General features: G+C 38.9%; 1 protein-coding gene across 1 annotated transcript; it reads right to left on the bottom strand.

The window, feature by feature from the left end:
• Window positions 1–1,090: 1,090 nt before the first annotated feature.
• Window positions 1,091–11,560, bottom strand: LOC121860358. The gene is made up of 2 exons (XM_042357456.1): window positions 8,825–11,560; window positions 1,091–4,210 (listed from the first exon to the last, which is right to left on the bottom strand). The coding sequence occupies exon 1, from the start codon at window positions 11,102–11,104 to the stop codon at window positions 8,852–8,854; it is 2,253 nt and encodes a 750-aa protein (XP_042213390.1). The 5' UTR covers window positions 11,105–11,560; the 3' UTR covers window positions 1,091–4,210; window positions 8,825–8,851.
• Between the last annotated feature and the right edge of the window lie 857 nt (window positions 11,561–12,417).

The raw sequence follows: 12,417 nt of genomic DNA, 5'->3' as shown, positions 1-12,417 counted from the left end.
AATTCACGTCTTTCATTTACTGATGAATTTGAACGACCAATCAAAAGCGAAGACTTAGAATTAATTTAATTTCATTTCATTAGGCCCCCGTAAATAGCCTGTGCTAAGTAATGTTAATACAATTTAAATTTGTAATTGAATTTGCTAAATTTTGGGTATATCTATTGAGAAAAATTCGTTGTAATTATTCATTATTGAAGAGGACATATTTTAGACAAATAATCATAAGGAAATGAATTAAATGTTTTATTATTAATGTTACCATATGAAGGAATATTAAAAACAGAAACTAGTGTTTTTATGGAGCCTCGCAGCTTTAACACACTGACATTCAAAGGTACCGACTATCAATTTGGTGGAAACCTTATTGATAATGTTATAATTGGCAGTGAGGCCGACCTTACAACAATTTTATCTTCTCTCCAGAGTTGTTGTCATTGTTTTAGTCATATCTGTGATTGTGTAGCTTGCAATTAGAATACTACAGAGTTGGATGTCGGTTTACACGCTTCGGGATATGGAAAGACAGTCCTGATGGCAAAGTTGTAAGGAGTCTACAGCCTTTGCTTTACCACGTATACCAACGAAACTGAGAAGACCAAGCAGACATATGCTGAGAGGCACAGAATTTCATAGAATTTCAAAAACCGTAAATATATATTTCCTGATACATTAGCTCGGCATTAGCAACTGTTTATCACATTTTACAATTTTTTTTTTTTGCAATGAAATTTCATAATGTTCAGCTCGCCACAACAGTATGTATATTCTTTACTGAAAACAAGTATTTGGATGTGTCTTGGTGATCGTAAATTGGTCTTCAAGAATCAAGTGTGATGATCGACCTTTGACATTTTTTAGATGAATGATGACCAACCTAAAGACACGTTTGTAAGTCATCTGCTTAGCTTAAGATAAGATAGATTAAAATTTAATTTAATATCCAAAGAGGAAAGGTCGTAGAGTATACTTTAATGTACAGTATAATTATATTTTTTAGATGATAATAATGAAGGGCTTGTGATAATTAAAATTCATGAATTACTGCTCGTCTCACAATTAAAATCACTCCGTATAAAAAACACAGGAGTTTGTGTACGGTTTTTATTCACACAGGCATACATTTGTACGTTAAAATATTGTTACATTCAGTTACTGAATTGACGCATATCACATGTGTTACCTCCTGTGTCAGCAAATAATATCCCAACCATTTATACAAAAACATAATCTCAGAATATGACAAAGGCTTCCCCGGGTTACTTCACTTATAAACACAAGCTTGGTAATTTTATATATACCAGCACAATGTATATACTTTCTGTGATGTAGTATGAACCCGAAGAGAACCCGGCCGTAAGTGAGGAAAAATGTGCGAATCAAATTGCTAACACTTCTTGAATTGCATCATCGTAGACTTTCTTGCCATTATAACTTTTCCCTCCGACAAGACGAGAGAGTTAATGAGTGTCTTGGGTCTTTTCTACCACTGTGTTGCAGATCTTACCTCGACTATTCAACAAAAAACGCAGCTCACCCACAACTGTTCGACGCACTGACAGCTATAGAGGTTATTCCTTTTCATATTTATTTACTAGAAAGACTATTTCGTCATGAAACCATCAGCATTCCTTCAGTAAAAGTGTCGATTCTCTTTCGTCTGAAGATTATCAGTTTTCCCTGAATTGTTTCTCTCCACAGTAGAGTCATAATGATGCTTATGAACCAGTCATAATGATTCTAATGAACCAGTCTACATACCACACCAGTCATAATGATGCTTATGAACCAGTCTACATACCACACCAGTCATAATTATTCTAATGAACCAGTCTACATACCACACCAGTCATAATGATGCTTATGAACCAGTCTACATACCACACCAGTCATAATGATTCTAATGAACCAGTCTACATACCACACCAGTCATAATGATTCTAATGAACCAGTCTACATACCACACCAGTCATAATGATTCTAATGAACCAGTCTACATACCACACCAGTCATAATGATTCTAATGAACCAGTCTACATACCACACCAGTCATAATGATTCTAATGAACCAGTCTACATACCACACCAGTCATAATGATTCTAATGAACCAGTCTACATACCACACCAGTCATAATGATGCTTATGAACCAGTCTACATACCACACCAGTCATAATTATTCTAATGAACCAGTCTACATACCACACCAGTCATAATGATGCTTATGAACCAGTCTACATACCACACCAGTCATAATGATGCTTATGAACCAGTCTACATACCACACCAGTCATAATTATTCTAATGAACCAGTCTACATACCACACCAGTCATAATGATGCTTATGAACCAGTCTACATACCACACCAGTCATAATTATTCTAATGAACCAGTCTACATACCACACCAGTCATAATGATGCTTATGAACCAGTCTACATACCACACCAGTCATAATGATGCTTATGAACCAGTCTACATACCACACCAGTCATAATGATTCTAATGAACCAGTCTACATACCACACCAGTCATAATGATTCTAATGAACCAGTCTACATACCACACCAGTCATAATGATTCTAATGAACCAGTCTACATGCCACACCAGTCATAATGATTCTTATGAACCAGTCACACTGGTTCATAAGATGTTTGTGGGTAGGTTTCTATAAAGTACTATAAAAATATTTGCGGGCAGGTTTCTAAAACACAAGTTTGTGAGTCTCATATACTGTACAGTATCACACACGTCACTCTGATGACAGCTAAAGTCTCTCCACCACATAAGCAATAGACTGGGTGTTGTTGCCTGTTTTCTTGAGTACTGAGATTGAATTATGTTTCTTGTGAGACTGCGAGTGAGAAACACAATGCTGGTACAATATTAGATTCGCATTGGCATTACTATTTACAATTAAATACCGGTTGCGCCCGGTTAGTTTTTTGTTTTGCTTTCAGGCTTACACTGTTATATGTTCAATTATATAAAAATCATGATTGGTGTTGTATCACATTTGGTAATTGTAGAGCAGGTGAGTGTGCTGGGATGACTAGTTACAACATTATTTTCAGAGTATAGTTGCACATTTAATGATATGTCAACACAGCCTTTGTTGTGTTTTCTCACGGGAAAAATATATAAGGTAAGTTAAAATAATATTACACAAACATTCAGTCTTGGGTTAGTGTTACTGGTGAATAAAGCTTCTTGGTACACCCGATCAATGTTATCCATACAATGGGATTGGATCAATTTATCCTTATTAATTGATATAATCTGTGGTGACTGATAGATACTGTTACCAGCAGTGTAAAGTCCTAGAAAGTACAATAACTTTACACAGGAAATCAGTCAGCCCATTCAAATTACTCGCTTACTAAACACAAAAATGTAAATACTAAATCAATTTACCCTAACCAAATTCATATTAAATATACAAATACTTATAAATATAAACATATGTTAGACATGCAATTTACTTATCACATTTAATTCAATTCTGTGAGTGTCTTTGTAGGTGTCTCTTTTGTTGTTTCGTTAATCAACCCTCGATGTCCGCCTAACTATACTGATATAATTTTTCAATAAAGTCATCTACTAGTATTCTTATTATCACACATATGACAGTAATCCGACTTGTGATTTCTGTTAACTTGTGTTGGTGACAATACGTTTCAGATTTCGTCGTGAATTTCAGTATAATTTTATACTCGGAAGCAGTGTGCGTAATAATTCTCCTTATCTATACTGTACATTATATCACAATTTCAGACATAAAATAAGTATCCACAAATAAAAAATAAATAAAACTACTGTATTTCACACGTGGATTCAAGTTTTCTCCTCAAAATTATTATGGATAAACTTAGGGCAGTGGATGCGAGTCACTGTAGTGGTGGATAGTTGTGCTGAGAACCATAACAATGGTTTAAGGGCTGGAGTGGGTTTTGACAGAGTGACAAGTGTTGTGGATGGAGTGAAGGGAGTTCGTCTGACGGAGTGATGGGAGTATTAGACATGGAGAAAATTCTAGATGAAGACGAAGGCGCAGTATATAGTTTCTTCTGGACAGAGTAGATATATTCATCTTGCATGAGTAGGAACGCTGGCAGTAAGAGTGTGTTCAGTCTTCAATAAGTATGGTAGTCGGCTTGTGCATCCCTGGGGAAGGCGTAGTCGCTCGCCTAGCAACTACCAAGCGCCCCTCCCTGAAACACAAATACAAGGGTAAAAACTGCACAGTATAATGTCACACTTTGTATTATAATTCATTTACATAATAATGCCATAAAAGGTAAGCTGGAGAGGTGGACGCCACACTTATTGTTCCTGTAGAAAAACGCTATTCTCATAGTAGAGGACATTGTTTTTTGCCTCTTCTCTGTTCTAACGGTTACAGCCCAGTAAATGCTCGTTTATTTATTGAACCAATCGTGCCCAATTACGACAAACTAAATGAAGTCAATTTGTATGATATTTTTATAAGTTACCGATGTGATTTTGTGAAAGTAAACAACAGTAGGTTTTGTTTCTGTAAACGAAGACGGGATTGTCTGTTCATGTAGAGTCGTAGACAGAATTTAATTCATAGTTATTCACTTTTTGGGAGGGGAAGTCTCTCATAGTCATAGATGAGTGAGGTAACATTCTGAATGTGCGCTCAGCCTAGCTCTCTGTGGGAACAATAAGTGAGCGATGTTTACAACCATGCCCCTCAAGATGTTATACAGCCCTGCACGTAGGTCGTTCCTGTCTGACTGTATAAGGTTAATAGACATAATATTATTTAAGTTTAACAAATTCAGGCGATAGAATATCTATATGGCTCAGTTTAAGGGAAAAGGCAGAGGGAGGCATGTCAGCTATTATCCTTATTTTATCAAAGCAATTCTCTTCATAATATTTAGGTGAGGTGGAGGGGAAAGGGTAGACAATTGTAAACACCCTGATGTGGTAAGCGGATCCCGTGTTGCTGCTGCCCCCGTCTTCTACTTGACCAGTCACTTACGATGGTATCTTTCCACTACATCTAGGTCAGGACACCGCAGTAGAGGAAATACCATGGCTGTATTTACACCTAACATGTACTTGTATCAATGTTTTGGGGTAAATTTTTGAATATAGACTATAACACTAAACTGATAATGACTTCTACTGTACAAATCATAATGTGTTACTGACCGTTCTGTTGGTGATGATTAGTTAGTCTTATGAAAAAAATAAGTCAAACAAGGTCCACACTTCACATAAACAACACGGAAGCTAATAATGCCTTCCTCATGTGTGATAAGCAGACTATCATGTGAAGTGCAAATTATTTGTAGAAAAGCGTAAACAACGATAACAAGACCAAACACAATTACCGAGTTTACAACCTGCTAAATGAGTGATAATGTTTTAAGCAACACTAATATTACAACAACCTTACACATGGTATATCTTTGTGTTTTTTAAAGAAGTATACCGGTAACGATTTGGTTTACTTTCTTGCTTACTATGTTGTTTAATTGATTTACCGGCCGTGAACACCTGGGTCATTACGGCCACACTTAAAAGAATTCCTTAATTAAACCGTCTGTCCCAGGTAATACTTATGTTAATGTTCGTATTTCATTATATTATAGAAAACTCAGAGAAGCATTTACAAGTTACAGTTTACTGAGGTGGCCTAAGAAGGGTTAATTACTCAACACATATTGACTCTGGATGCTTTCTGATACAATTATATATACTGTATATAAAAAAAAAGATAAGTATAACTGACAATGAAACAATGTCCACGGTCGGCTGTGTTAATAAAACACTTGACTTCACAGATTAAATGTTTAAAATTTACTACTAACATAGAAACCGCTAGCCACCGTAGGCCCACAGCCCGATAGCACTAGTGGTTCATATCAGGTTATAAACAAGAGGAGGCTAAATTTAATGATGCCTTCCTTTTTCTGAGAATCAATGGTTTACTCAACACCTATATCAATATTTTCGTTTTCTGTTCGTCAATATCACAATTTACAAATACCTATACCAACATTACTGTAATGTCATACATAATATCAGCAGAATCAGTCTCATTTCAGTGGAGTTATCAAATGCCTTGAATACTGATTTCAGCAGTATATAATTTATGTTGTTTTGAAATCATTTATCACGTCGTTGCATTTCGAGAACACAATGCTTGATACAAACGTTTATGGCAATCTTACCCATTTTCTATAACTCATATTTTACCCATTTTCTCTGATAAAAGTACAGGTATTACTCCACAAAAAACGCTGATTAATCAATATTTTGTTGATTTATTTATTGTGTACTTACGGAATCTATGTGACAACTACTGAAATAAAGAGGTGTACCCGAGTTCTTAAAGAGCCCTCTTGTGTTATGCCGAATAGTGACAAATTTCATTCTATTCTGGGTCTGTACCATATGAAGCACACATACATAATATTAGATCTATTTGAAGAAGCAGCCAAAAATATTTTTAATCATGTTAAAACAATGTACTTCTCAAGAAATTGTTTTAATACTTTTTGTGTTAATGTGTCTGAATGGTACGACGTTAACTTAATTGCTGCAGTAAAAACGTGAAGGTAAAGAATTAAAATTCTTCTACGCCAAACCTAACACAAGTAATACCTGTATTGTTAAGGTAAATCAGACAGACGTTTGTCCGGTTAGCGTCGCATCTCAACAATAGCTACCAACTGTCTTAATTATATAGTCACATCCTCCATCTAACTAGTGAACACAATCATTTTAAAAAGACTGCTGCAAAAAAGGAACTGAAACATGATGGTTGTAAATTAACCTATATCTAGCTTCAGGCAGTAAATAAATGCATACAGTATTCATATTGCTTAAGTTGTGCACAATTTCCCTCATTTACATGCACCTGCGACAACCAGCCAACAGAGTGTTAGTTCTGCTGTGGATCCGTTACAAGTACTACTGTATTTATCCTGTACTTCAGGTAGGAACAAAATAAATTTAAAACATTTTGTCAAGGCGATTTCTTCGTTGCAATGTGTTTCGATTACTGAAGATTCGTTTGTTAAATCGCAAGGTAACTGGTGAACTCTTCAAGATAAAACATAAAAACTTTAATATAAAAGCCAGCCTCAGAAATGAACAGTTGCACGGAAAAACGATAGGATGTCAAGATTACACACATTGAAATTAGTTTGAGTAGTCTGGACAGTCATCTTGATAGGTGTAACTTGGAGACAGATATATTAAAGACCAAAATGTTCTTTATTGTGCCACTGCAACTAACATTGTGCTTTGAGCATCTTTTACTTTATTTAGGAGATCTATCACGTATAATCTCTTAATGAGGGATCTTCGTTTGTAAACCAGACTCGAGACATGAGAAGAAAGAAGAGAGCACCTGGAGTAATATCAATATCTACATGAAAAAATTAACAATTACATAGTTTCTCAGCATCGAGGATAAGGGTGAGGCCGTGGCCAGTCTCTCAATGTGAGGGTACAGTACCTTACTGACCTCTGACCTGACGCCGAGTATTTGACAATCATCTACAGAAGAGTACCCTGACGTTCTGAATGGCTAGTTTAGCGAATAGATGATAAGGAGTTTATCCATGATGGGAGAGATGTTTAAGTATACTCTATCGATTTTATATACAGCGGGGCGAGTAACAACTAGAGGGCTATCTGGCCCAGTAACAAGTAACTAGAGGGCTATCTGGCCCAGTAACAAGTAACTAGAGGGCTATCTGGCCCAGTAACAAGTAACTAGAGGGCTATCTGGCCCAGTAACAAGTAACTAGAGGGCTATCTGGCCCAGTAACAAGTAACTAGAGGGCTATCTGGCCCAGTAACAAGTAACTAGAGGGCTATCTGGCCCAGTAACAAGTAACTAGAGGGCTATCTGGCCCAGTAACAAGTAACTAGAGGCTATCTGGCCCAGTAACAAGTAACTAGAGGGCTATCTAGTAACAAGTAACTAGAGGGCTATCTGGCCCAGTAACAAGTAACTAGAGGGCTATCTGGCCCAGTAACAAGTAACTAGAGGGCTATCTGGCCCAGTAACAAGTAACTAGAGGGCTATCTGGCCCATGATGCCTAATGGGATCAATTGATTTTAAATATGATACCGATTTCTGGAAAATTCGAATCAATCATGGCGTGGGACCAAGTTCAGTACTGCTCGGGGAGGTCTAGTATGATTTATATACAACTCGTATACATATTTCATAATTTGGATTAAAACTTTAATAACAACAAGTTGGCTAATGATAAGTGCACTGTGGTAACACTTCTGATAAGCGTAAGATTCTTTATTATGAGGTTCAATAATGAAATCAATCATAATGCTTGCTTCATTACATCTCCAAAAGAGAAGTATTAGGGCTGTGTTAGGAATACCTAATTCACCACTGGTGTGTTCCTGTGTTGTTACATTACTAATCTATACTGTACTTATCTAACTCGAAAAACTAGAAATTCGAACATTGCATTAACATTACTTTCTTTGTAGTAAATCATAACCACTGGAACATAATGACTTAAAATGTTTTTGCTGGTTCAGTATCCAATATTGCCAAAATCTTGATAAAGTCTCGTTAAAAGAAAGAACGCTTTGTGCATTTACTTTAAATGTTATAAACAAAATGTACCGCCTTATTTAAGGACGGTGTTTAAATCTTATAATGTATTATGGCTATTTATTTCGTTTACTAAGCGAATGTGAAAACTAGACCTAGAGTGACTAGTCTTTAGTAGATATGTGTTATTATATATTATGGTTCCTTTATTTGGTCTAAATCTGTATCAGCAAGTGGCCACACGTCACCTACCATGGGTGGAGGACTCGCCATGGAGAGTTATGTGCTGGCTTTGGAGAACCTCCTGGCTCTCGTCGGTGATTTATTCTCCAGAGACGTGAGGGAGGAGTTGAGATTATTCATGTGACGACTCTTGATATTCCGAATTTTGGAGGACACAACCTTCTTTGGTGTCTTGGGCCCGGAAGGAATTTTGGAGGAAGGTGCCCCCACCTTCTTGGGGGGCGGGGGTTTCCGAGTAGCGCGGGCCTTTACTCCAGGTTTGTTGGTCTGTTTTTTGGCAGCTTGTTGTCGATTGTTAACATTCAATCTTGGTTTCCGATTCTCATTGTCTTGTTGAGCAGAGTTACGTTCGTTATCAGCCATAATCCCAGAGTCAGTGGAACGAGAGCTGTTGGCGGACGAGTTGAGGATGGAACTTTCAGCGGAGCGTGGGCGTGGAATCTCCTCATTCAGCAAAGTTGCAAATCTAACTTTCTTTCCTTTCTTATGCTTGTTGACATCCTCCGCCTCTAGGGCATTGCCGAAGTTTACAGCGGAGTCGTTGCCCACGACCTGAACTTTGGGTGGAGTTGGTGGTCGGTAGTCAATATTGAAGTTGGTGCCTTCCTCCTCGTCATTGCTCTCAGCAGGGCCTTGTCCCTTCTGCCCCAAGGCGGCCCGCTGTGCCCCGATGACTACGGCGTTACCTTTACCCAGGTTCTCAGCCTCTGGGTCTCCCTCAAAGTCGTAGCTGTCATCTATATGGAACTGCCCGTCGAAGTCTGTGAGATCTTCATACCCGAGCATGACATCACACAGGTTGTACACAAACTTTGGTTGATCATTGTTTTGTCGGTTGAATGGTAACAATGATCTATTTTCCTTCATGTCCAAGTAAGTATCCCCAATTGTTCGGATGTGAAGGCCCTCGGAGGTCGAGAAGAGGATCGGTGTTTTGCAGTTGATGGTGTTTTTGTTGTCTTTTTTTTGTTTCTTCTGTGACTTGGTGTCCCCGGCCTTCTTCTCTGCAGTCCCAGTGCCGGGTAGGCTGCTGATGTAGGGTGGACGTGAGGGTTTGGGCGAGGCCACGTCCACAGAGTTAGGTCTGCAGCACATGATGAGTGCCTCACACTTGGTCCTCACCTCCCTCAGAGTGATAAACACTAAAATTGGCACAACAATGTTGAAAATGAAGCGGAACCAGACGGCCACGGTATCGAAGGCTGGGGTGTCCACTATCTCCGGGATAAAACCTTCGTCCATGGTTATGTTGGTCATATCTGGCGTCATGTCGGAGGGCAAGGTAGCGTTGGTGCTATTCAGAGCTTCCAGTTGAGTCGCGTCCACCATAGCCCGACTCACCCTGAAGTTGCTCCTCGTTGTTGGCAAGAAGCGACTGAAGTCATCGTCGGGAGAATCTTCGGTCGTCTCATTGGCCCAGTGTTTGGTCATCATGGGGCTAATGGTGGTGAGACCGGTGAAGGGAAGCCAAAGCATAACGTACGCTATCACTGCACAAATCACAAACACTGACGGATAGAACTCGTTTCTAAAGTATGGAGTCATCAAAATTTGGTCGAAATAACTCATCGTTTGGTTACCTTTGATTCTCTTTTGTTTTTTACGCTCACGGTGGAATGTCACTGAGATCACACACACTAACACCACCATCACAAGCGTTGGCAAACACACGATCAGTAACAGGTGCGTAATGAGGTAATAATCGTCTCTTGGATCAGCGACAGAACACGAGTATCTGTTTTTATAAGGCATACTGAGTACGAAACCACACACCAGGGGTGAGGCCAGAATAAACGCCACCACCCACGTTACACCTATCACTACACCCAATTTGTACTTCTCACTGTTGAGGTATGAGGTATACTTCTTGGCTGCAGCTAATCTATCAACAGCCAACAGTAATACAGCGAAGGCCATCTCACTATTCATCATGTTTATCGTAAAGCCATTAAAGTAACTCACACCGTAGCCAAACCTCCAAGGCGCGGTGGTGACGTAGCCGATGGCAATACTCAGGTTGAGGAAACAGTCTATCATGCAGGAGAGGCTGAGGTTAATGAGGAGGTGGCAGTAGAGAAACCTCTTGAGGGTGTAACTGGTGGCCACCGTCACCACCACCATCAGGTTGAGGAGGAAGGCTCCGAGGAAGATGATTGAGAGGAAGACTCCGGCGATGATAGGTCCCGGGTCCTCAGGGCACTTGGTGATGACAGGCTTCAGAATTGTAATAACAGTGTCGTTCTCCTTCTTAAAGGCCACGTCGAAACGAATCTGGTAGCCCTCACACATGTTGGCCGGGGTAGATGGTCACGGTGAAACGAAATTCTATATTTTTCCCTTACACACTCCTTAGGTAACAAATCTAGCGTATGCCTATTGAACTACTTGAACACAAAGTTGCTCTGAATTATCTACCCACAACTTCACACTGTACACTCTTTACTAAGGCACTGCGATCTGTTTACAAAATAAGCTATCCAATGCTATTATGGGCACACAGTTTTCAGATATACCGTCATCACTGTATAACTTGCAACAGTTCTACGAGGACTTTCTACACGGATGAGGATGACCGTGGGCGGAGGGCTGAGGTAGCAGCTAGTGAGATATCAGAAGGCTAGAGTGAAACTGTCCAGTGCTGCTCTTTATCTCTTTTATGGGTCCGGTTTATATGCAGGGCCTCCTCATCGTCCACCACCTCCTGCCTCCCTCGTCGCCGTCTCATAGTGACCGCGCCTCCAACACTCCAACCTGGAATCAAGGAAAAATTCAGAACTTGGCAGTATAGTACAGGTCTTGTTAATGGTGTCATAAAAACAATCTAAAATCCACATTTTTGTAAAATGTTTGACACAGCCAAAAGCTGTCGTCACTGCACCTTTGATATTCAGGAAGTTCAATGATTTTTGATGAACTAAATGCAACTTACAAAAACTTCATTTCGGTAAAGTTACAAGTTATCACGTCGTTTAAGAACAGAGAGGACGTTTCTCACGACAATTTGTTAACTTTGTAACACACACACACACACACACACACACACACACACACACACAAGCAAAAGTATATTTTTTTAGCATTAAACTGTTATTTTGTTATCTAATCATCACTACATATAACACCATCCATAATACCACATATAGCATCATCCATCATCTTTTCATATAACACCATCCATCATCACCACATATAACATCATCCATCATCACTTCATTTAACACCATCCATCATCGCTACATATAACACCATCCTGCATCATCACTGAATCGGTAAAGTAGTGTCGAGATTCTCCGTGCGGACACACAAACAAACACACAAACACACAGACATACTTCTTTGTTTTTATATATATATATAGATAGATTTACAAAGAAATATTAATATTTAGACAATAGATATTTTTAAGAGATGATTTAAAGAAGAATTGTAGTCTTTGCTCGGATGGGTGGGGGTAAGATGTTCACCTTCACCAGTGATATTTATGAGTGGGGACTGAGAGGGAGGAGCGCATGTGGGGTGGTCTTAGTAGCTGTTGGTGCCTTAAAGGTTTATCTCTGACTATTCTGGAACTGAAAATAATTGACCCAGCAAAGCAATTGATT

Source organism: Homarus americanus, unplaced genomic scaffold, assembly GCF_018991925.1.
Source record: "Homarus americanus isolate GMGI-L3 unplaced genomic scaffold, GMGI_Hamer_2.0 scaffold19366, whole genome shotgun sequence".
In the NCBI taxonomy this organism is placed as follows: Eukaryota; Metazoa; Arthropoda; class Malacostraca; order Decapoda; family Nephropidae; genus Homarus; species Homarus americanus.
This window is presented reverse-complemented; position numbering and strand designations above follow the sequence as displayed.